The sequence below is a fragment of the Drechmeria coniospora genome, chromosome 02 (assembly GCF_001625195.1).
Source record: "Drechmeria coniospora strain ARSEF 6962 chromosome 02, whole genome shotgun sequence".
In the NCBI taxonomy this organism is placed as follows: Eukaryota; Fungi; Ascomycota; class Sordariomycetes; order Hypocreales; family Ophiocordycipitaceae; genus Drechmeria; species Drechmeria coniospora.
This window is the reverse complement of record NC_054390.1, coordinates 7,987,496-8,011,539: the sequence shown is the minus strand read 5'-3', so window position 1 is coordinate 8,011,539 and position 24,044 is coordinate 7,987,496. Positions and strand designations below refer to the sequence as shown.

The window sequence follows — 24,044 nt, the reverse complement described above, 5'->3', positions numbered from 1 at the left end:
TTTGTCTTGTTAGACGGGAATTGCAGCAGCCATCAATGGACAGAGTCTTCCTCTTTGAGGATATCAAGCGGTGGCCAGAAGGAGTGGCTTGGATCGATGTATGTTAATGTTATTATATAATGGACACGATGTACTGGAGCCAAGGTTTGCCCGGCATGCCAGACTGACGTTCGGCGTAGCTGTGGGCATAGAATGAGGAGGCCTTCATAACCTGTCCATCAAAGCACGATGGGTATTCGTTTGCTGCAGAGCGTAACAGCATTCCACGATACATCTGACTTGCTGTACCCAAGGCCATCAGCGTGATTCGATCAAGTGATTGAGTGCTTGGCGAATCCGATGGTAGCCGCCAGTTATACAAATTCTGGCTCATTGCCGTGTGCTGGGCGGTGTCATGCACCCAGTCTCGTCCGGAGGAAGTTCCTGGCTATGGTTATTTTCCTCGACATTCTGCTCTAGGCAATGTCCCATCACAACCAGTTCATGGGCAGGAACAGCACTCTCTGACGAGCCTCGGCGGGACTGTCTCCAGTGGCCAATTGCTCTAGGTTCCTTGCTCCAACTCAGACGGCAGGCATCAAGGATTCCTGAAGGAGAATGTGTCGTCAAGGACAGATACGTCCCCTTCGTTGACGAGAGTAAGGTTTATCGTGTCATCGCCGTGGTTTGGCTGAGCCGACGACGAACTGGAAACATCCCAGTCACCCCCGTTCTCATGACTCCAGGGGTTGTCTGCTTCGGAGAGCGACAGAAGCATATAGGTCTGTGCGTTAGTCATAAGGAGTTCTGGGTATTCGGTGTCGCGGTTGATCCAGGCCACCTGAGGGAGCCTGCCGTGCAGCCTTGCATCCGGCTTTGCATTCGCTTTCGCCTTGGGCAGGTAATGTGCGGCGCTCACCGAAGCAGGACCATTCATCAGCGGATCCCAGACAAAGGAGCCCTCCTCATGCTGGCAGGTGACCAAGAGCAGCTCGCGGGAGGCCGGGTGCCAACTGAAGGCAACGCTAGAGTGGAATATGAGGACGGCCCGGAGCTCGGCGGCGGCCGTGTCCCAGACCCAGATGGTACATGGCGAGTCGTCGAGCCTCGTAGCCAGCAGCGTGGAGGAAGCATCAAACGCCACCAGTGAGCAGCCTTGTACCTGTGTCGTACTCGCACAGCTGCTGTCGGTCGATGGTACGGGAGGGGAGATCATTTGTGTCGTCCGCAGAAAGGAGTGTCTTTCGCCAGTGACACTGCGCTGTTCTTGCCATACCTGCAGCGGCAGAGTGAGTAATCGGAAGCGTCTCAAGGGCTAGCATCACGCTATCAGATGGGGTGGTCTACCTGCAGCGTGTCTTTGGGAACAATGGTGGATGGGTGCATTAGCCTCATGGATTCCCTCCATGTCAGCGCGCTCAGCACCGTGACGCCACGACTATGGTTGCCGACAGCACACAGCTGGCCGTCGGGGCTGAGCCTGCATATCTTTATCCCGGATTCTAGCTGCAACTCTCGCCCCAAAGGATTGGCAAGCTCCGGTGCGCCAATGGTCCGAAGGTGCTGGCCGTCGGGGGTGTAGATAAGTAGGCCGTGCCCCTGCGCGGGTGACTCCCAGATGAGCAGCCACTGTCCGTCCGGGGTCCAGGCGAGGCCTTGGCAATCAACGGCGTCCGGACACCAAGACCTTTCCACTCGACGGGTGACTGGGTGGTGGATGCTGACCATGTCCTTGCCGCTCGCCCGGGTCAGGAGAGCCAGGTGGCCGCTGGAGGAGCGAATGGAAAGTGCCTGAGCAGCCGACAATGGATGATGGAACTTTGGGTTGCAGATATCGACCATGGTCGACGTGGAAAAGTCGAGGATGGTGAGCTTCAATCCAAAGGCGGAAAAGGCGAGCACCTCGGTATCTCTGGCGCCAAAGAAGACAGCAGCAGGTCTGCCTGCTGTGGAGAGGGGGCCTTTGGCGGAGGCATGAAAGGACAAGTCTTGGGCCGAAACGAGGTGAATCTGATCAGCCGTAGAAGCGAGTATCTTGGCGGATGATGGAGCCCAGCAAAGGGTGTCAAGGGTACCGCCAAGGCCTTGAGGCAGCCTCGCGACATTCACAATGCGGAGCGTGGCCGTCGAGCGAACGGTGATGACCGACGCGGCCAGTGTGGCGACGAACTTGCCATCGGGACTAGCCTTGCAATTTGGGGATGCTTTGGCAGAGAAGAAATGTTGTCAGTTCGAGCCGTCATGTGCTTTACCATGGCAGGAAGCGCGGTGAGGGAAGCGGATAGGAGGGAGAGAGAAGGCGAGCGAGAGAAAGCGAGGGAGAGTGAGCAGTACACTTGAAGGCTGGCGAGGCGTGCATCGAATACTGTCGAAAACCGGATGAGCGGGCTCCGTCGCTCTCGCTATGGATAGTTTGTCTAGCTGTTTGCGGCTTTCCAGGGCGATGGAAGTTGTATACGCTTGTACGGGCATGAACGAAATCCGAAGCTCGTGGATGATGATGATTGTTGGATGGACATTGTTTACTTTCATGCCTCGTTCGGACTAGCGCCGAGGTTTTTCGCTTTTTCAAGCAACCCCGCATATGCCAAAGGTCGAAGAGCGCCTCAGGTGTCCCTGCGGATGTGCCCCACTTGCAGATGTCCTCAACGGCTCCTGCCCCCGCCCGGCTCTGACCGTTTGGTATTTCTCCGCTAGGCAGGCCGCACCTGCCTAAGTACTGCACTTACTGTATGTACACTAGGAGGATTTTGTACCAGCAGGTACGGAGGAATGTCCAAACACAAGTACGGAGTACGGCTATTGGCGTGGGAGTATTTAAGCATTTGAAAGTACAGAGTACATGCTGTGTACTTACGTACTCCGTACAGGCACGATTATACATGTACTTGGGCATGTGCTCCGTACAGTACGTACTGCACACATACTCACATGTACTTACTTACTTAAGTACATGTAAGTACTTAGGTGCCCCATGATTGGCCGAGGCAAAGAGTTGCCTGTGATCCTCCAACGGAGAGAAAGAGCGGCACTGCGCAGGTCCGAGTATGCTTGTCGAATCCATCTAAGTGGCAAAACACCTTTCCTTTTTTCTCTCTTCATTCTTGCATCCCAGCTTCATCGGCGCTGTTGCTCCTGCGTCTGAATCTGCCTCTGAATTTTTCTCGGCAAGGACGCATGGATGTCGATGCCGCGTGACTCGACAGCGGCCGCCATCGCAGTGACGCAAGAGCAGACGCCACTTTCCCTCCCAACGGCCCGCGTTTCCACATCTAGGAGTTGCTGCTGCCGCGCGCTGCCGCGCCGCTGCGTTGCTCTTTCCGCCTGTCGTTGTACTCGGGACGCCTAGCCAGCCGGCCTCGTCGCCGACATGCATCCGGCACCCTGCTCTCTGTTGGTCGCGGCGCCTCGCTCTGCTCGAGGCTTCCAGCAGCTGGCTGGTCACCTGTCGCTGCGGCTGCGGCCTCGGCGGCGGCTCCTCGGATCGGCGGCGGCGGTCCAGGCTCACGATCACGGCGACTTGGCAGAGGCCGCGGCGCCCATCAAGACCGGACGTGGCGTCCGGATACGCGATGCGAAACCCTTCTCCGAATTCCTGACCGACACGTTTCACCGATCCCACGACTACCTGCGCATCTCGGTGACGGAGCGGTGCAACCTGCGGTGCGTGTACTGCATGCCGGAGGAGGGAGTGCCCCTGTCTCCGAGCAAGGAGCTGCTGACGACGGCCGAGATCGTGCTCCTGTCCTCCCTCTTCGTCTCCCAAGGTGTGTCGAAAATCCGGCTGACGGGAGGCGAACCGACGGTGCGGGCCGACATCGTGCCCCTGATGCACCGGCTCGGCGCCTTGCGGTCACAAGGCTTGAGGGAGCTGTGCATCACGACGAACGGCATCTCGCTCCATCGGAAGCTGGACAGCATGGTCGACGCCGGCCTGACGGGCGTCAATCTCAGCCTCGACACGCTGGACCCCTGGCAGTTCCAGATCATGACGCGCCGAAAGGGTCTCGACGCCGTCCGGAAGAGCATCGACAAGATCCTGGAGCTCAACAGGCTAGGCGCAGGCATCAAGCTGAAGATCAACTGCGTCGTCATGCGAGGCGTCAACGACGGCGAGATCATGTCCTTTGTCGACATGACTCGAGAGAAGGACATGGAAATCCGATTCATCGAGTACATGCCCTTTGACGGGAACAAATGGAGCAGGGCGAAGATGGTCAGCTACGCGGAAATATTGGATGTTATTCGGGAGAAGTATCCGACCCTCGGCAAGGTGCGCGACGACAAGAACGACACGAGCAAGACGTGGCACATTCCCGGCTTCGCCGGCCGCATCGGCTTCATCACGAGCATGACGCATAACTTTTGCGGCACCTGCAATCGGCTGCGCATCACGAGCGACGGGAACCTCAAGGTCTGCCTCTTCGGGAACACGGAGGTATCGCTCCGCGACATACTGCGAAAGTCCAACCATGGCGAGCCGGTCGACGAGGAGGCCTTCGAGACGTTGCGGCGCATCAGCTCGAGTCGACAGCACGGTTCGGCACCAAACGAGGTCGAGCTTCTCGACGCCATCGGCACGGCGGTGAAGGGGAAAAAGGCCAAGCACGCAGGCCTCGGCGAGCTGGAGCACATGAAGAATCGGCCCATGATCTTGATAGGTGGGTGAAAGGATCTCCTTTTGTTTTCCTCGACGAAGAACGAACGGCATGGGGGCGGCGCACGAAGGAGAGGGCCATGATGGCGATTGGTCGTCGTCGACACTGTACTCGCATCTACCGCTGTTTTGGATACCAAATGCGACGATGGTGCTAAGCGTCCCATGTAGACGATGGCCCCAGGTTTCTGCCGCCCATCGTGCCAGCACGAGTGCGACAAATACTTGGCAGCACGGCCCTGCTTCCGTCGATGCCCCGGTCACGCGTCCACTCATGCAAAGGCCGGCAGATGTTCTCCACGTCGCGGCGCCGAGGGCAGACCAAATCTCGAGACTCGGCATCTCGAGAGGCGGCTCGGGAAGGTCTTGGTCTCACTCACGTGTCGGCGTCGGGCTCGGCACGGATGGTTTCGATTTCCGAAAAGAGCATCACGTCGCGCGTGGCGACGGCGGCATGCACCGTCCGATTCTCCAGCGACGTGGCCCCGAAGCTCATCGAGGATGACCAGATGAAGAAGGGCGACGTGCTGGGCGTCGCCCGCGTGGCAGGCATCATGGCCGCCAAGCGGACGGCCGATCTCATCCCGCTATGTCACCCGATCGCCATTTCTCACGTCAAGCTCGGGCTGCACGTCAGGCCGGCGGCGGCGGAAGGTGGCGAAGGGTGGCCGACTGTCGAAATCCGGGCCACGGTAACGTGCGACGGGAAAACCGGCGTCGAGATGGAGGCACTCACGGCGGCGGCCACGGCAGCCCTGACGGTCTACGACATGTGCAAGGCTGTCGACAAGGAAATGCGAATCGAAGGGTTGCGCGTAGTCTTGAAGGATGGTGGAAAGAGTGGGCGGTGGGAGACGGAGTGACGAAGCGGAGCGTTGGACGCCGCGTCACGAGACGCCGTCATCCATGCGGTGGGAGGACTTGTTGCTTGGAAACAGCAGAAGGTCGCTGCAGATGGTGGCCAGATCTACAAGTAATTACAAGTAATAGTTGTACTCCGTACATGTACAGCAAATGCTAGTACTATGACGATTTCCACGTCTACAGCACGGAGTACTGTAGTTGTGCTGCACTGTACAGTAATTACTTGATGTACTTACTTAGTTGTACATGAAGGTGCAAGTGTAAGTACTTACTTGTACAGCTTGCACAGTACATTATTATACAGCACGCTCAAGTACGGGGTAACAATACTAGGCGTACTCCGTACTTGTACAGTTCATGTAAGTACAACTACAAATACTCTGTACAGTAGACACATTCAAGTACGTACTTGTATTACCGAGTACAGGTGCTCGTGCATGGCGTACGTGCATGGCGTACTTTCATGGCATGTACAGTAATAAGTGCATGTACTCCGTAATACACGTGCTTGTGCAAACTCGGGTTGCCCGAAAATGGGGACCCTGATAGAGTAGGATGAGGAGGATGAAGCCAAGAAGCCAACGTTTGCCGGGTTCGCTTGGCACGTTGCGCTTGTCGGTCGGGGTAATCTTCGAGAAGGCGAGGAGCAAGGAATGGCTTCGTGGAAGAAACAAAGCGAGGGGCTTTTGTGGTAACATGGTAGGTGTACAGTAAGTAATTGCATGTAAGTGTACAACAACTCGTATAGGCGATCGGCCCTCTGCGTGATTTGCCCACATGGAGCACCGATCTGGCCTGCAACTGTGCCTACAAAGTTCATGTGCTGCAAGCAACTGCTCTCGAGTACTCCGTGGTGTGCCGAGTACATGCAAGGTACTTGCTACGTTGTGCAAGACTGTAGTTGTAGATGGAGTACGGAACACTTACTCTGTGCAATACAACCACAGTACTTACTTACATGTACAAGTAAGTACGCCTGCAGTACGGAGTAAAGTACGGAGTACTCCGTAGTTGTACAGTAATAGTGGAATAAGTACGGAGACAGTCCTCTGTACTCCGTACATAATAAGTACATGTACAACTACATGTACGCCTAGTAAGCAAGTACGTACGTTACGTGCTGGCTGCAGGTACTCCGTACAAGTACTTAGGTGTATTGTACAGGTGCTGCAGGTGAGGGAAACTATTATTAATGCCGGTAATTACTTGTACTTACGGAGTACCCTTACGGTGTGCATTTTATCAGCGGGGTTGTGGTTGGCCGACGGTTGCCATTGTTGGATAAAAGCTGGTGTCGTCCCTGGTTCTGATGAGATCCTCCCGCCGTGGTCGGGCGAAACATCCTGGGCTGGTACAGGTACGGGTTCTGCACGACTTTGCAGTACTTGCGGCCATGTACCGGTACGTCGGCGGCAAGTATCCTCACTCTCGTACCTGCTCACCTCGTGTACGAATCGAGATGGAACTAATGTCAACCTGCGGGTTAGCCTTCCAGCCTCCGCCTAGTGCCAACCAAGCAAAGGGGATGACATTTGCCGACGGCCAATCAACGACTCACGATAACCTGTCTGCCAAGCACGCACCCAGGCCGGCACATTCTCACAGTACGGTGAGGACCCGTACGTGGTGTGTAAGTACTTACTTAAGTACATGTAATTACAGTGCAGTACAACGTGCAAGTGCATATGGCATTGTCACAAAAGCACGTGCAGAGCACAAGCATAGGTACTGGCACAAGTCCGCCTACAGCGCATCGTAGTGCATGCAGGCTCACTGTAAGCGTGGTGTACTTACAAGGGCACCCAAGACATTGGATACCTATGCATGGTGCCTTTGATGTATTCCTCGCAGATGTGCTCCGTGCTCCGTGCTCCGTAAGTACACACTCCGTATTACTTGCATGTGCAATACTCGTACGGAGTACTCCGTACCAGTTCTCAAATCCATGCCGTTGTCCAAGGTAGCAGCAGTCGCCAGCTGCCGGGTCTCAGAACGGAGATGGAAGGATGCGTCCATCTGTCTAGCCTGATACGTGTCTGGCAGCTACGAGCCGGAGGGGTCTGGGGTCGGGACCCCTGTTTTGCTTTCATTAAGTAGGTAAATGGGAACGGAGGGAAGTGAGAGACGGGTTAGACAGGTTCCCCACAGTGCATCCCACAGAAGGGCTACTGTGACCCGTTTGGCGGGTGGCTAGTAGCAACGTGCAAAGGACGAGTGCATGCAAGTGTACTGTAATTAATACGGCGTCGAAGCACTGTATGGACAACTAGATGTACTGTAAGTATCCATCTTCCCCATCATTATCCTGCTGCACTAGGCAGTAATTAATACGGCAACATGAGCATCGTTCATGCAAATGGACGCCAAGCCTCTCATGCCAGGAAACCCGCAGCGCCCGCGCCCGAACCGTCTGGGTCCAAGTATCATTGGCGAATGCCCATATCCTCGCCTGCCTCTCCGGCCTCGCCATGCGGACCAGCACGCGCCGTGCTCTGCAACTGACTACAGTACAACGATGCATTGCTCGTGCTGCACGTGTACTTACGGGGGACCTGTTCATGGACGGACTTGAATGTACTTACTTGCTTAGGTACTCTCTCCGTACAGTGCAAGTGCTTGTACCTGGCACATGTGCCGAGTGCTTCCTGCAAGTACTGGTACGGTGTTGTCTGTTGGTGCCCTCCGCCGCCATCCTACCCTACGTCGGTACGAGGAGAGGATACGAGTGCGCACACGAGCGCGTTTAGGTCCTGGGGAGGGACTCGGCCTGATCCTGTGCACCGCGCTCCATGACGACAACTGTACGCACCGGCAAACACGGGGAACTGGTCATGACGGAACAGCAAGTAATACGAGTGCGGCAACATGTGAAGGCGAATGCGACAGTCCGTGGACCTGGCGCCACCAAGGGCCTGTCATCCTCGTACAGTGCGCCTGCGGCGCCATACTTGTAGCTGCCTTGGGCGGCGGCGCCACCTCCGCAGGGCGGCGACCAGCGGTGAGCGTCTCCCTTGGAATCCAAGGTATGGAGTCTTCCACAGCACGGCGGCACAGTGCGGTCAACCGGTGGTTCTGTAGGTAATTACGGTCCCTGGTTCGCTTACGTCCACCAACCCACCTACCTACCTGGGATGGTCCAGGACACCGCACGGCGAGCCTGGCCTGGCGACAGGTGGCTGCGGGCACCAGCAACAAACTTGTGGCTGCCGCACTCCCCTCGCCCGCCATACCGTCACCCACCATTCATCATGACCATGATCGCCAGCACGCTGAACTAAGTAGGTAGGTAATACCAACTCCGTACTCAAACTGGTGCTGCACCGTACGCGGCACACCTACTTGCACTGTACGCCGGAGATACTGTACTGCTCCTCCCCCCCCCCCGCGGTAGATACACCTGGACTCGCGTACGACACACCTCCAACACCATTCCATTCCTCGCCACCATTCCAGCGCGCCGCTCACCGCAATTTCCTGTCCGCCTTTTCGCGCAGCCACACTTTACGCGCGGTTGCCCATGCGCACAACCCAAGTTCCGCTCACGATAGCATCAATATCGCTCATACTCGTCAACCTCCTCGCACGCCGACTCCTTCACGAACGAGTAAGAGAGCGCCGGACGTACCAAGCCGCCCAAACCACCCCCCCCCCCCCCCTTGCGGTTCCACCCTCGTCCCCCCCCCCCCCCCCCCCACACACACGCTACTTGTACCGAGTACACGAAGTGCTCATGTCCTAATCTGGATCCCTGAACGAGTAAGATCTCGTAGATTCCTCCTCTCGCTGGCGGCAGCACCATGTCCGGCCACCCGTCGTCGTCCGCCAGGAGTAGTCGAACCCGCCGACGTGACTCGCACCTCTCCACCTACCAAGTCCAGCCATGTCGCCCGACTCCCGCCAATCGTCGCCGTCCGATAGTTAGATAAGTCAGCTTGACACCCACCCCGAATCGCCGCCACCCACTCGCTGGACACCACCTCGGCTCGGAGCTATCAGGAACGAGGACGGACGGCACGTACCCGAGTCCGAAGACTGTCTTGTCCGTCTCGCCATCCGTCGAAGCACTCGCATCTGCATCTCTCCAACCCCGACGACCGCCCTCTCCTCTCCGTTCTTTTGCCGCCTTTCCTTTGCCATTGCGCGCCGCGGCCCCTCCGTCGTCTTCATCGTCGCCGTCTTCATCGCCGTCGCCTTGTCTTGCCTTGTCTTCGAAGCGTCCTTGCCACCTCTCAGCGAGTGAGTCCCGTCGTCCAGTTGGACACCGTCGAAGCGAGGGCGTCACTCATCCCTCCCTCTGTCCTCGCCACGTCGCCCCACGTCACGCCACGCCTCGCACTCCGGGCCTCGTCGGCGAAACGAAACTCGTCGTCATGGCCGCCGATCTCATAATGCCCGCCTTGCCGGGCCACGACCAGCAGTCGCGACACTTTTTGCCGCCCCAACGCCCGATGCTGCACAGCAGAACCCAATCCTACCACACCCTGTCCGGGCCCCTCGTCTCTCCCATCAGCGGCACCCACCTCAGCCCGAACCAGGCGTGCTCCTTTTCCACTCCGCCGTCGCCCAAAGGTCACAGCACCCGCCGCCGTCGCCCCGCCTACATGCCCGCCGTCTTGCGGCCCTGCGACGAGTTCCCCCCCAGGATCATGACCCCCACCCGGCTGTCCGGCTCGACCTCCGACTCCGACTCCGACACCACCCTTCGCCGCACCAACTCGAACCTGATGAGCCTCCCGGGACTCGGTGCCTTGGGTCACAAGCTCACCCGCCGCACCACGGGCGAGAGTGTCAAGACCCTGGATGGCGACTGGAATCTCGACTCTTTCCCCGAGCCCGAGGCTCCCCCGACCCGATCCCACTGGAAGGTGAGTTTCGCTCCGGACCGCCAACGTCAACCACGCTTGCATTGGCTGACCATGCGCCCGACAGGCCGATCCCGATTCCACCATTTGCGACGACCCAACCTGCAAGCGTGCCTTCAACTACTTTGTTCGCCGCCACCACTGCCGCAGATGCGGCAACATCTTTTGCGACGGCCACTCGAGCTACGTTCTTCCCCTCGACCAGCACGCCAACTTCAACCCGCGAGCTGTGCACTCCCGCGCCTGCAACCACTGTTTCCAAGAGGTCAAGGCGCAGCATAGCAGGCATAATAGCCAGTCCTCGGCCGCTCCATCCTCGGCCGAGCCGTCATCGATTCCCTCGACACCCATCGTTTCTCCCGGTGGACTTGCTCCAACTGCGCCGAGCGGTCCCGAAATCGCAGCCAGCGTGCCGCGCGACTGGAACTGGAGCACCTTTTGACCACCGTCCTGCCTGCAACCTCTTTGTTTCAGCTTTCCTCTACCCCTCTACCGAGCAGAACAGTTCAGGTGCGGTAACGGTAACGCACGCACGGAGTCAACTCTGCATCCGCTGGTGGCTCGAGCCACTAGGGCAACACCCTCTCCCTGTCAGGGCTGGCCTCTTTCGCCCTCAATTTCATGCCGGGAATGTTGCGTTGCCAATTTCACGCCCGATCCATGCACCAACCGGTCAATTTTCCCTGTTCGATTCGTCATTGCTTTGCTCTTTTTTTCGGGATCACTTTACTTGCGGTTTTAGCGAACACCCGTCTCGTTTCTCTACCGAGTTCATCTTGGTTTTTTCGTTGCCTTTCCTCATCTCTCTTCTTCACTTCTGTTTCTTTGCAGCGAGGCGTTCAATCATGGAAGATATTTTCTCATTGTTTTGCGGCTTGGATGGATTTTGCTTCTTTGCAGAGGTTCGACACCGGGAATGGTGATGGAGATACCCTTGGATGACATGGAAGATCATCGCAGCATCCTGCGATGGTCTGTTTGATTTGATTTTAATTCAAAGACGGTTTCTACTCGTCGGATTCTTTTGGACACCCCTTGTCGTATCATCCTTGGCATCCAGGAAGCATTCTGCTTCGGCAACATCCGTGTCCTTCTTGACGTGCCTTTCGCCCGCCCCATTCGTATCACTAAACGGCTGCTAGCCAAATCCCAACCGGTTCCATCAAGCAGGGCACCGCTCGTCAAGAGTCTTGCTTGCTTGACGCGTAGGTCCTCGCGCATCACATCCAAACCTCGTCCCTCTCGGCTATTCCCATTGGTAACCTGCCAAGCCCTGCCCCTCGTCCATATGCCGTTGCCGGGTACACGGGGTTGTAAATACCGAGCGTCAGTGGGAGCCCTTAGCTCCGTGGGAGGAGCCCTTGGCCTTGCCTGTGGCCTTCTTGGACACGCCGTTGGCGACGGTGCTGTGCTTGCCGTTTTCGTCACTCATGCTCTCGCCACCGTAGACTTCCCTCTCCATGCTGCGAGCGGCGTCCCAGCCGGCCTTCTCGGCCATGGCCACGTTGCTCTCGCTATGCCTGGGCTTGCCGACGGCTTTCTGAGCCGCATTGCTGCGCTTCACATAGCTAGCGATGAAGAAGCTTACGAAGAGGTACGTCAACGGGGCGAGGTACAGTACGTTGAGCCAGATGGCAAATGTTTCGCCGGCGGTGCCGATGCACGGCTGCTCCATGTACGCCGTCTCGGTGATGATGACGGGCTCCGCCATGACCGTGGCAGCGGGGGCCGCCATGCTCGGGCTCGGAGCGCCGAAGATGAGCCTTTTCAGGGCGTCGAATGTGCCGCCCGTGTGGGGGATGACCGGGTCCGCGAGGACGGCCGGCTCGGGGACGGATGCGGGCACGACGCGTGTTACGGTGACGGGTACGATGTACGTGACGAAGGAGTGGGCCATGGCGTACGAGGCGCCGACGAGGAACTGGGTGATCTGCATCGTCGTGAGGGTGCGCTTGATGGCCATGGGGACCTTGATGGAGAAGGCGGTCAAGGTGTAGTAGGTGTACTGACGAAGACGATTAGCGGTCGCTCCTTGCCCCGGCAGACGACATGCGGCCGTGGTCGCGTCGAGAGACTCACCATCAAGGCATGGATGAAGGAGTTTACGAGGACAAACATCCAGATGGGCGCCGACATGTAGCGCATGCCGGCCCACATGCACATCATGGCGCCGGCGTGGTGGTACGTCTGAAGCGTCGAGCTGTACTTGCCCTTGGCGAGAATGATGAAGGTGTCGAGAACCTCGTAGAACTTGCTGAGGTAGAAGATCCATCCGTAGTAAGCCAGCCCCTCGGTCCACATGCGGCCCATCTGCGAGCTCCTCGGGCCGGCGGCATCCAAGGCGTCGGCAAGGACCGTCGTGTCGGCGCTGTCCCATCGGCCCGACGTCTCATTGTAGTGGACGGAGCGGCCGAGCCCGGGCGGACCGTGAATGCGGCAGAAGCTATCGACCGTGGCGGCCAGGCCGCCGGGGCCGCCGGGGCTCACGATGCTGCGACGCATGCCGCCCAGCATGCCCCAGAAGGTCCAAGCCGAGTAGAGGGCTAGGAAGACGTTGTGCAGCACGACAAAGATGGAAAAGGCGCGCGTCTTGCTGACGGCCCACGGCGTCTTGTTCCGGGAGCGGTTGTACTTGTTGAAGGCCTTGGCGCTGATGGCGTAGAGGGCGGCGATGGTCAAGGGGACCTTGGGGTCGAGGGCGGCGGAGAAGAGCACGTGGGGGATGTTGAAGGGGCGCATCAGGGAGAGTGGTGTCGCGGCCGGAGGCAGAGGCGCGGGCACTTGGGTGGGGGGGAAGGTGAAGAGGCTGGCTTCGGGCAGGGTGCCCATGATGCCAAGGTCGCCGGCAGACATGGTTCTACGTGCCCGTCGTGGTTGAGCACCTCGTGTCCGGCGTCGGCGTAGGGGAGAGGAGCACTGGCTCGCTTCGCTCGGCTTTCCGTTTCCCGCACGGGGGTCCGTCCAGGCCCGTCAAGCTGACCTTTTCGCCCTTGATGCCCCGGGGAAGCAGAGAGGCGGTCGGTCGAGGGCCTCGGGCAGGGCAACGAGGTGCAAGGAACCGAGATGGATGCCGGAAAGGATGGATGAGCTCGAGTCCGACTGCTTGTATGCCCTTGATCGTGAGCCTTTTTACTCCCTTTTGCCCATGGAAAAGTGTGAGGGTGGGGAGACGATTTTCGCGTGCTTGGGCAGGCTCAACAAAGGTGTTTGAGTAGAGCACGTAGGAAGAGTATACATACTTGAGCCGGTGGAGGTAGGTAGGTGGGTATGATTCGGCGTACCTGTGAGGGAGCGTGGGAGCGAGCAGTTGAGGACCAAAGACGGAACGACGACGTGATCGGCGGCAGCGAGTGCTCGTTCGGTAGTATAAGTAGTCACCGTGCCCGTAGGTGCGCTCGTAGGGTAAAAAGTCGGTCGGGGAACGGAGGCAGCAAGGAAGGAAGGGTTGGGACTGGTTTTTCCCAAAGATCGGGAAGGACCCGTCGTCACGTCAAGCGTCGCCCCAGTGCCGCGATAGAGCCACCCCCCCTCGGCGCATCATCATCCATCTCGGCGGCATCTCGCCTCCCACGCCGCTCCAGGTTTGGACAAGGTGATGGTATCAATACGACAAAGTACGGTGCAAAGAGCGATGGCCGGTGGCTGCGATGGCTGGCAAGGTATTTGCGAGAGTACCGGTCGTGTTCGTGTGAATGGCAGCATCCATCATTGACCAATGAAGGGCGTCACACCGTACCATGACGGCGGGGATTTCCTCTTTCCCGCACTTCTCTGCCTCTGCGGTGCCTTGGATTCCGGATCCATTTCTCCTACTCGTGCTCGCACGTGCATGCGTACAATGAATCTCCATGACGTCTTCTGTGCGAACGAGAGTGCAGAACGGATGACGGTCGTCACGTACAAGCATGAGCACAGATGAGGTACAGTCTATTACAGCACAGCATAATTACAAGCAAGTACATACATGTACGGAGTACAAAGTACATGTACCCAGCCCAGTACAAGAACTCCGTACAGTACGGTGCATTCATTGAGGTGCTAATTACTAAGGTACATGGTGGGGGAGAGGGGGTGTGCAGGCTTGAAAACGCTCTGGCGGTCCCTTCGATCTCCAATCCTGCCCGCCATCCCGAAGCCACCGATGGTGCTTGATGTACAGTACTTACAAGCATGTACTGTACATGCGCACCTACTTAAGTATGTACTTCGGTACGGAGTACAGAGGACAAGGACGGTACAAGTGCTGTATTCATCATGTCGCAGTACCTTAGTACCTAGGTAGTACTTGTAAGTATGTGCCTCCTCGGCACTCGTTCATCCTGCGTTCCATGTCCATTCTATTTGCCGCATGTACTGTACTTGTACTCCGTACCTGGGTATGCTCGTACTTGCGGTACGCCTCCGCTGCAAAGCCGTTGCGCCATCGACCGTTGTTGTGTATCGACGAACCTACCGTTCGGGGAAATAGACGCCCTCGAAATAATCGTGCACAGGAGGACGGTCAAGTCACCTTCTCTCCTGTCGGCGTCGTTGTCGAATCACCCTTTCTTCTGCGCTCTTTGACCTGCGCCCCTAAGCCCGTAAGGCGCCGGCATTGGCGCAGCCACTGCGTAGGTGTAGAATGTTGGCCCGCAGGGGGGGATTGCCAAGAAGGTACCTGGCACATGATAGACATGCCGCCCTAGATTTCACAGCTTCGCTATCACACGACGAGTAGCTCCCTCGCGGGCCTGCTTTGCCCCGAGGTGGGGCCAAGGCGCTATCTTACCCCGTAGCGCAGCGCAACACCAGCACTTGTACGCTTACAGTACTAGTACTTACAGTATGTGTTGCACGCCGCCTGCGACCTCGGCTCGGTGCATTTTTGTTGGGACGAGTTTGCCTCCAAACCGGCCAAGCAAGAAATATGGAAGTACGGTGCCGCACTGCACTGTGTGAGCACGAGCATGGTGAATACCGCCTTTGCCGTGTGAGTATTTTGTCGAATCGATGTGCTTTTCTCGTCTTTTCTGCGCACAGTCGTCAGAACAAGCCGTCTCCGGGTGTCCTCTCCAGTTGATGCCGGCTGATGCCGGCCATGACGCTCCATGACGCAGCCGCCTTCTCTCCCTTTCCGCAGTTCCGTTGTTCTGTATTCTACCTCAATTGGCACCAGAAGGACGTGCAGACGGACCAGCACACCCTCATACATGCACGTGTACTGTGTATGCTGTATGACAAGATGCCGCACACATGCACACAGGTGGTTGTAGGGAGGTGTGCAGTAAGTAGCAATACCTCCCGACTGCGCAAAGGTACTGTACAAGTACCGTACGTTCGAGTCCTTGCAGGCAACCTACACACCCCATGTCTGCCACCTCAACAAAACCCACGTTCCAAGCAAGCCTTCCCCCGATCTCGAGGCCAACTATGCTCATGATGGCAGGCAAGCGAAGAAGGAAAACCGGCGCTGGCGGGATACTTTGCCTTGGCACGAACATGTACGCTACCTACCTACCCCGTGTCTACCCCGCCAAAGGCTCCGCCACAACGTAACGGGCGCGTCATCAGCTTCGTACCCGTACGTGTATTGTACTCTTGCCATCTTGTCATCTTGCCGTGGCCGTACTTGTACTTTTGATGGAGTGCATGCGTAACGTCTTGTTGTTCAGATCATCTCGCCACCCCCCTTGTCATCGGATCACGGCGCCTCGGTGCTGTCCACTCCCTCTCCCCCACACTCCTCGTCGTGTACGTGAGAAGGATTGATGGTGAGAGCCTGTCGAAAAATGGAGGCATGAAGCATGAGGTATGGCCGTCAAAGCGACTCGCATCGATCTTCGTCTCGTGCACGTTCAAGTTCGAGCTTGGGTCATCGCTAGGTCTGATATTGAGCATGTACAATGGAGGCGGCAAACGGCCCGGTCAAATATCTCGGACGCATCTAGATTCGTACAAAACCATTCACTCAACTGCGCTGATTTGCGGGGCCTTCCGCTCGTGCCGCATGCGACCCCATCCTCCCTCTCTGGCGGCAGAGAAAAAGTGTCCAGGCGGAACGAGCCGAGGGGCAACGTCCACGGTCAGCTCATACCGTCCACTCTCCACCGAGCCAGCGGTTGAAAAAGTCGAGCGAGGCCTCGGGTTGGTCCATGGGCGTCATGTGACCGGCCTGGAAAATCTGCATAAAGGTGAGGTTGTTGGCCGTCTTGACCTTGCCGTAGGCCTTGCTGCCCTTGCCCGAGCTCATCTGGAGCTTGTGCGTCGTCGCCTCGGAAAAGGCCTTCTGGCCGGGCCACTCGAGTGCGTTGGTCCAGGCGCGGTTGCCGAGCCAGTTGCAGATGAAGTCGGCGTCGCCGGCGTAGATGAGGACGGGCAGCTGCTCGAGAAGCTTGGGCACGACGCGGAAGTAGGGCTTCATCCAGTCGCCCTGCATCAGGAAGTTGCGGTTGATGTCAAAGTTGCAGCTGTCGTAGCTGCTGACCTCGACGCCGAGCGCCTCCATGACCTCGGGCCGGTTCAGCCACTCCGAGATCCAGCCGAGGGCCGAGTAGCAGAGGTTGCCGTCGTCCTCGCAGTCGGCCCGCACGTCGTACACGTTGCGGCCTGTGCGCTGGTAGGGGCCCATGATGGCGCTGTTGCAGTAGATGCTGGCGGGCACGCACGTCCACACGCTCTCCGACTCGTAGCACGACTTGATCATCGACTGGCAGCGGGGCAGCGCCTTGTCCATGGCCAGGCACTCGCTCTCGCTCACGACGGCGGGGTAGCCGCCCTCGCCGCAGGCCATGGGGCGGTAGTACTCGTACTGGGTGAAGCCGTCGGTCAGGCCGTTGCCGACGAGGATGCTCTTGAGGTTGATGTTGCGGTCCTTGTGCGACAGGATCTCGGCCGAGAAGACGGGCACGTAGTGGCCGCCGTACGACTCGCCGGCCATGTGGAAGTCCTGCTTCGCGTACTCAGGGAACTGGTGGAAGAAGAGAGTCAGGAGGGCGTAGACGTCCTTGCCGGCCGCCACCGTGTTGCTGACGGATCCGCCGCCGTACGAGAAGCCGACGTTGACGGGCTGGTCGAGGAAGATGACGGACGCGTTGGCGTTCCACGAGTGCGGGTTGTGCACCACCTCGATCTTCTTGTTGATTGTCGCCGGGCCGAGCTCGAGGAAGAGGCCGGTGAGGGAGGAGCAGCCGGGACCGCCGTTGAGCCAGAGGACGACGGGGTCGTTGGCCGGGTCGTTGCGAGACTCGAAGAACCCTACCGACGGCGTCAGCGGCGAGGGGCGAGCGTCGAAGCCGTCGCGGGCGCCCACTTACAGTAGAACAGGTGCTTGTCCTGCTCGTCGTCGTCGAGGTAGCCGCTGTACTGCTTCACCTTGTCGACGCCGAGCTTGGAGGGGTCAACCTTTTTGGCGCGCAGGCTGTAGTTGTCGAGCTTGCCGCCGATCTTGCGCCGGCTCTCGCCGTCGGCGCCCATCACCCGCAGGGCCTCGACGTCGGCGCCCTTGACGACGTGATCCCACTTGTCGTCGGCGATGCGCGAGTGCTTCTTGGCCTTGGGGCCCATCGACTGCTTCTTGAAGGCCTCGACGGCCTCGGGCGCGACCATGGCCACCTCCTCCCAGAGAGCCTTGGCCTCCTTGGTGACGTCGCCGAAGACATGCTTCAACGGCTTGGCCCACGAGTCAAAGTCGAGATGGGCGTGGGAGCCCTTCCAGTTCTTGACGTTGCCGGCCGCCCTGGACGAGTCGCCACCGAGCACCTTTTGATTCTGGAAGCATGAGACCGACGAAGCGGCGCCCAGGACGAGGGCGGGAGTGGACAGCCGCATGGTACGTTGTGTGGTGAAGACTGGTTAACGGGATGGCTTTGGTGATGAGAGTGGACGACGGGGGGGAGAAGATGACGGACGAGGGTGAGGGTGAGGGTGAGGATGAGGGTGAGGGTTAAGGTGAGAGCGGGCCGGCGGATGGGACGATGACGAGGCACCGGATCCGACGTAACCGCAGAGCGGCCCAGCAACAATACCCCACCTGAAAGGCTAGGTGGAGGAGGCGCTTGAGCCCCCGCTCACGGGCGTACGTTTTAGTACATGGAAGTTCACGACAGCCTAGCTAGGCTACTAGCAGGCACCTAGCAGGTATCACCAAAGGCAGTCCGTACTTATTACTTAGAGTACCTAGTAGCTTGTGCGTGTAAGTACTGTACTGTACTTGTACCTGAGCACCCATGTACTTACTTCCAGGTGCCCCCTAGTACCTTTCTTAGGCCGCCAGGTACCACCGTGCGACGAACAGCTGGAGAACGGCAACACAACGAGGCAGCTTGATGCCTCGACAGCGTCAAGGTGGTGAGCATGAAAATCAATCTTCGGTCCTTTTGGTTCTTCTACATGCATTTTGGCAGCAATTGGCGGTTTGTACCAAGTCGCTCGTACGATGCTGCTCGTGCCGTACATGTACACGCACAGTAAGGTGCCTAGGCGCCTGGACCAGGGTGCCGCTTGCGATGGCCGCTTGCAGCCGTAGTCAGGTACCTACAAGTACACTAGCAGTGCTCCGTACCTCGCACCAACCGCACCTAGCAAGTCGCAAAAGCAAGCCGATGCACCTGCTGACTTTCTCCGGGCAAGGGCACGAATGAAGCTTGCAAGAGGAATGGAAAAGGCACCTGAGCTGAGGCGCAACTTCTACTGTACACGTTCGGAGCTACGATCAAGGCTATGCGAGCGAACGGGGGCCTAGGGAGAGGCATCATTGACCCCGCCGTCACAAGCAGCCGGCACGACTGGCCATCGGCGTGCCCTACTGTGCTTGTGCTTGTCTGTCTCGGGGACGATGATGAAGTGCAGTAAGCGAAATGACCATGTTTTCCAAACCCTGCTCGACCCATCCTTGGCTTGTGTATCTGGTAGAACAGGCGTCCTCACTCATGCCCTCAAGTCGCCAGCGTTGAACGATGAGGCGAACGAAGGGATACCAGGTAGTACCATGAGTACAAGTACACCTACAGTACACACTGGCAGTCACACAGCACAGTACAGTACTTGCCTGCAATAGGGAGAAACTGCAGCATAGTACTGCACAGCTACAACTACAACTACATAGGCTTGTACTCGCACGGTGCGTTACAACTCGGTAATTACTGTGTACAGTAGGCATTATTCCGCCCAGCACCTAATTAGTTGATGAGCATGTCAAGTACTTGTACCTGCCATGTGACCAAGGACTGGCTCCGTCTCCGAGGAATGCACGGAGTATACTTGATTGTCACTGTGAGTCAGACAGCCATCTGGCTGGGGATATTAATAGCAGCACTTGACAGATCGGCCACGTGCCTGCGCCGCGTAGCTAAAGGAGCTCTGCCGCAACGACATTCAGTCATCATTTGCTCAGCAGCATTTCCAGCCCACGTCTAGTCGACAGCTGCGACTTCGAGGGGGTAATGGCTTCCGTTCCAATGCCGTCATAGGCGCTCCCGGCATGCGGCTGGCATTCACCATCATGCGCCCCCGCTCGAGGCAGCCTTCGTCGCCGCTTTCGCCTTGTCCTTCTCCGCCTTCTTGGCAGCAATCTGCTGCTCCTTGAGCAGCTTCTTCATCTGGCTTTTCGACATCTTGCCATCCGCTCCCGCCGCCGTCGCCGCGCCATCCGCGTCGGCGTCCCCAGCGGCGACGACCGGGACAACAAGGTCCGCCCGCGGAACTTTGGGGTTTCCGTTCCACTTCAACGGACGAGCCGTCATGAACTCGTCGACAACGGCATCCGTCACCTTGGACCGCCTCTCTTGGAATCCGGAGACGTATTTCTGCAGATGCTCGATGCACATCGCCTTGAGCTGTCCGGCTGTCAGTGCCATGCTCGATGGAACGACCAGCTCCGTTGGACATCGGCGCCGCTTACCTCGCCCGTCAACAGCTTGCCGCTGTTGTAGTCTTCCTTGATTCGCTTCAGCTCCTCGTCGTCCTCGAGGAAGAACTGCAAGTATTGGTACGACACGTCGACGTCGGCGTTGCCACCCAGCTCGCGGTGCTCCTCGACCGTCTCTCGCCCGCCCGAGAAAGCATGCCTGCTCTCGTGTCAGCCATCTCGCGCCAGCTTCCGGCCAAGGCATGCTCACTTGTTGATCTTGTTCTTGATCTGCTTCGCCGTGTCGTTGAGGAAAATGGCCGACGTGTCGTCGCTGGCCGACATCTTGGAACCGGGGCCTTGAAGTGCGTCCAGGAATCGCATGTGGATCAGGGACGGCTTCGCCAAATGCAAGCCGGCAGCGCAGTCTCTCGTCAAACGAAAGTAGGGATCCTGGTCGATGGCGCACGGGATCAAGCACGGTATCGAGGCCGTCTTGGACTCGTCGGGCCCGAAAATGTGAGGAAACGACGAGGCAAATGCCGTCGCGCCCTGGATGCTGGCAAAGTGAACCTTGCCAATGTTTGCGCTGCCGTCGAAGCCGAAAATGGCCCTGACCGTGTTGTACGTGACTCTCTTGGCGAATCGCACAATATTCTTGTAAAAGGCGCCGCCGACAAAGTCGAAGTCGGAGAAGATGAAGGTTTTCTCGGCGTCGAAGCCAACGGCGATGATGTCCATCACGTTGGTTCGCGTGTATCCCATGACCTCCTCGACCGTTCTCTTTTCCGAGAACAGATATTTCTCATCTACCCGTCGTCATGTTAGTGACGGCAGCGGGCACGGCAGCGGGCACCTGCACTGTTCCGGGACAAACGAACCATCCGTCAGCATAATGATCAGGGGAGCATCCAAGACATCTTGCAACCATCTGCGCATCGGGTCAGTTGCCCTTCACGACCCTTTTCTTCCGTCGGGTTCGCCCTCACTTGACAAAGTCAAACACTTGCGTGTGTCCAATATGCATGCTGTCGCTGCTGGGTCCGCGTCCGGTGTACAGGTAGAAAGGCTCGTTCTGCGGAATCATGTCAGGTGGATTCTTGGACCTCCATTCTCTGCCGTGCCTCGTGGAAGAACCTACCTTCTCGTACCGATCCAGGATGACGGACAGGTCCCTGTGGCTGAAGACGATCTGCCGTCGCATGAATCTGTGTGGTTTGTGGCCCGTCACCCGCTCGAACCGCTCCAGCAGCGCATCGTCGATGAGATTGGTACCAAATTCCTGCACCAGTTTTCGATAGTCGATTGCCTTGACCTTGCCGTCCTCGCCCACCTCGCCCGAGACGGACCAAGGGTTGATATCCTGCTTGGTGGAAGACGCCGGCGGAGCGGTGCCATCTTGCCCCACCGTCGAAGGAGGTTCGGCGCTTTGGGAGGGAGCGGAAGCCATGGCAGCTGTGTCGGAGATTGATGTTGACCAAAAGGGGAATCCCAAAGGTCCAGAGTCAGGATCGTGGCGACACAAGACGGCACCCCGAACGAGCAAGGTGAGAGTGACTGTTTCGGTGACTCAAGCTGGGTGGCCTAGCAGGCGGGGTTGGATGGGAAGATTTCCTAGGTAGCGTAGCAACCATGGCGGGGTCAACAGAGAAGGCTACCACCGCCTCCACCAGCCTTCATCCAGTGCGGTACGCCCGCTGACAATTTAACAGCCAACGTCTGCCGAACCAGTTCAACTCGAGGCACCTTCACCACGCCCCCCTCGGACTCTGCGACCCGAAAAATGCTCCATCGTCTTTCTGCCATCCTAGGAAACTTGGCTTTTCATCGATAAAGAAAGCAACTGCCTCTCGTAGGCCCCATTTCACGAACCGGACGAGCCAAGAGCATTGCCATCATTTTTTCCCGCCCATCATGTCTCGTCAAATCAACCAGCCGTCCAACCAGATCAAGCTCACAAACGTTTCGCTCGTGCGTCTGAAGAAGGGCAAGAAGCGGTTCGAAATCGCCTGCTACAAGAACAAAGTCCTCGAGTGGCGCTCCGGCATCGATACCGACCTCGACAACGTTCTACAGATCCCCAACATATTCATCAATGTCTCCAAGGGCCAAACGGCGGACAAGGAAAGCATCGAGAAGGCTTTTGGCAAGGACAAATCGACCAACGACGTGATCCTCGAAATTCTGAAAAAGGGCGAGCTCCAGGTGGGCGAAAAGGAGCGCGCGGCGCAGCTCGATCGCGTGCACAACGAGGTCATAGGCATTGTCGCGAGCAAGCTTGTCGATCCGCGGACCAAGAGAATCTACACCTTCGGCATGATCGAAAAAGCGCTCGACATGCTGAGCTCGCAGGCCCACAGCAACGCGGACAAGAGCCATCCGGCGAGCGGCGCCGGAACGCCGATCACGGGCGACGACGCGGGCGCGAAACCGCGAGCCAAGGAGAGCACCTGGACCGGTGTGGTGACAACCAAGAGCGCCAAGAGCCAGGCCCTCGAGGCGATGAAGGCCCTCATCGCCGTCCAGCCAATTCCCGTCGCTCGCGCAAGAATGCGGCTACGAATTTCGTGCGCCACCAGCGTCCTCAAGCAGGCCGTGAAGCCTTCAGCCGCCGGCCAACGAGGCGCTCAAGAAGAGGACGGAGAGCAAAAGGCGCCGGGTACCGTCAAGGACATGATATTGAGCTACGTAGAGCAGGTCGAGAGCCAAGATGTGGTGGGCTCAGAGTGGGAAGTGATTGGCTTTGTCGAACCCGGCGCCTTCAAGGCCTTGTCCGGCTTCATTGCCAACGAAACAAAAGGTCAGGGACGTGTAGAGGTGCTAGACATGGCCGTCACGCATGAAGACTAAAATCAACCGTGTCGTCATCATTCGAGTCGTTCGCTTTTTTCCTGCTTCGGCCGTCCTGAAAGGTGCACGAGGGCACTGGACGCACGTGAAGGGTGCTCGACCACGTGGTAGAATGCTTTTTTAATTCATGACTCTGATTTGGAGTACAACCCTAGCTGCGAAATGCAGGAAAAAGCAATCCTCTCAAAAATCTCAGAAAGATGGAGATGCCAGCCGTCACGCCTGTCCACCCGATACCGTAACTGCATGCTCGTTTAACCACCCTTCTTCTTGGACACACCGACAGTCCGGCCACGGCGGCCGGTGGTCTTGGTGTGCTGGCCACGGACACGCAGGCCCCAGTAGTGACGGAGACCACGGTGGGCGCGGATCTTCTTCAAGCGCTCGAGATCATCACGCAGCTTGGAGTCGACACCGTTGGCGAGAACCTGGGAGTCCTTGCCGTCGACGATATCGCGCTGCCTGTTGAGGAACCAGCTGGGGATCTTGTACTGGGTCGGGTTCTGGATGATGGTGACGATTCGCTCGAGCTCTTCGGTGGTGAGCTCACCGGCGCTGTTCAAAGGACCTTGTTTAGCCTGACGTCCCATCAACGTGCCAATTTCTCCGTCGTGGGCCATACCGCTTGTTCAGGTCGACATCAGCCTTCTTGCAGACCAAGTTGGAGTATCGGCGACCGACACCCTTGATCTTGGTCAAGGCGTACATGACCTTCTGCTTGCCGTCCACATTGGTGTTCAGAAGACGCAAGATCTATCGGTAACCCGTTAGCGAACTGGGGGTTCGTGTGAACGAATATCGATGACGGCGGCGACGATGCGAAGTCATGCCGTGGCGATTCCGCGGCCGGGTGCAATGGCACAGGCACGGCAGGGCAAAGGTAAGACTTACGAATTGGAAATTCGTCTTCTCTCCCGACACGAGCGACATGCTGGGCAACTGTAACGGTCGTTGCCGTGTGTGCTCGATGATGGTCGATTGATTGGAGTCGGGTTGAAAAGAGGCGGAA

General features: G+C 57.9%; 8 protein-coding genes across 8 annotated transcripts; 3 read left to right on the top strand and 5 right to left on the bottom strand.

Annotated features, from left to right (window-relative positions):
* Window positions 1-577: 577 nt before the first annotated feature.
* Window positions 578-2,511, bottom strand: DCS_05319 (WD40 domain-containing protein; the record flags this gene model as incomplete). The annotated part of the gene is made up of 3 exons (XM_040802625.1): window positions 578-1,255; window positions 1,327-2,183; window positions 2,232-2,511. 3 exons carry the CDS (start codon window positions 2,509-2,511, stop codon window positions 578-580), a joined length of 1,815 nt encoding a protein of 604 aa, XP_040657658.1.
* An 838-nt stretch (window positions 2,512-3,349) lies between these two features.
* On the top strand, window positions 3,350-5,499 carry DCS_05318 (molybdenum cofactor biosynthesis protein 1 B; the record flags this gene model as incomplete). Its single annotated transcript, XM_040802624.1, has 2 exons — window positions 3,350-4,640; window positions 4,808-5,499. 2 exons carry the CDS (start codon window positions 3,350-3,352, stop codon window positions 5,497-5,499), a joined length of 1,983 nt encoding a protein of 660 aa, XP_040657657.1.
* Window positions 5,500-9,870: 4,371 nt separating this feature from the next.
* DCS_05317 (FYVE domain protein) lies at window positions 9,871-10,804 on the top strand (the record flags this gene model as incomplete). The annotated part of the gene is made up of 2 exons (XM_040802623.1): window positions 9,871-10,365; window positions 10,430-10,804. The coding sequence occupies 2 exons, from the start codon at window positions 9,871-9,873 to the stop codon at window positions 10,802-10,804; spliced, it is 870 nt and encodes a 289-aa protein (XP_040657656.1).
* Window positions 10,805-11,689: 885 nt separating this feature from the next.
* DCS_05316 (GNS1/SUR4 family protein) lies at window positions 11,690-13,215 on the bottom strand (the record flags this gene model as incomplete). Its single annotated transcript, XM_040802622.1, has 2 exons — window positions 11,690-12,367; window positions 12,442-13,215. 2 exons carry the CDS (start codon window positions 13,213-13,215, stop codon window positions 11,690-11,692), a joined length of 1,452 nt encoding a protein of 483 aa, XP_040657655.1.
* A 3,214-nt stretch (window positions 13,216-16,429) lies between these two features.
* On the bottom strand, window positions 16,430-18,168 carry DCS_05315 (carboxypeptidase Y precursor; the record flags this gene model as incomplete). Its single annotated transcript, XM_040802621.1, has 2 exons — window positions 16,430-17,595; window positions 17,655-18,168. The coding sequence occupies 2 exons, from the start codon at window positions 18,166-18,168 to the stop codon at window positions 16,430-16,432; spliced, it is 1,680 nt and encodes a 559-aa protein (XP_040657654.1).
* A 1,670-nt stretch (window positions 18,169-19,838) lies between these two features.
* On the bottom strand, window positions 19,839-21,635 carry DCS_05314 (tryptophanyl-tRNA synthetase; the record flags this gene model as incomplete). The annotated part of the gene is made up of 6 exons (XM_040802620.1): window positions 19,839-20,174; window positions 20,240-20,405; window positions 20,457-20,994; window positions 21,067-21,116; window positions 21,175-21,260; window positions 21,327-21,635. The coding sequence occupies 6 exons, from the start codon at window positions 21,633-21,635 to the stop codon at window positions 19,839-19,841; spliced, it is 1,485 nt and encodes a 494-aa protein (XP_040657653.1).
* Window positions 21,636-22,099: 464 nt separating this feature from the next.
* DCS_05313 (UPF0023 family protein) lies at window positions 22,100-23,035 on the top strand (the record flags this gene model as incomplete). The annotated part of the gene is made up of 1 exon (XM_040802619.1): window positions 22,100-23,035. One exon carries the CDS (start codon window positions 22,100-22,102, stop codon window positions 23,033-23,035), a length of 936 nt encoding a protein of 311 aa, XP_040657652.1.
* A 254-nt stretch (window positions 23,036-23,289) lies between these two features.
* DCS_05312 (putative RPS18A-ribosomal protein S18.e.c4) lies at window positions 23,290-23,965 on the bottom strand (the record flags this gene model as incomplete). The annotated part of the gene is made up of 3 exons (XM_040802618.1): window positions 23,290-23,590; window positions 23,658-23,788; window positions 23,927-23,965. The coding sequence occupies 3 exons, from the start codon at window positions 23,963-23,965 to the stop codon at window positions 23,290-23,292; spliced, it is 471 nt and encodes a 156-aa protein (XP_040657651.1).
* Window positions 23,966-24,044: the final 79 nt, after the last annotated feature.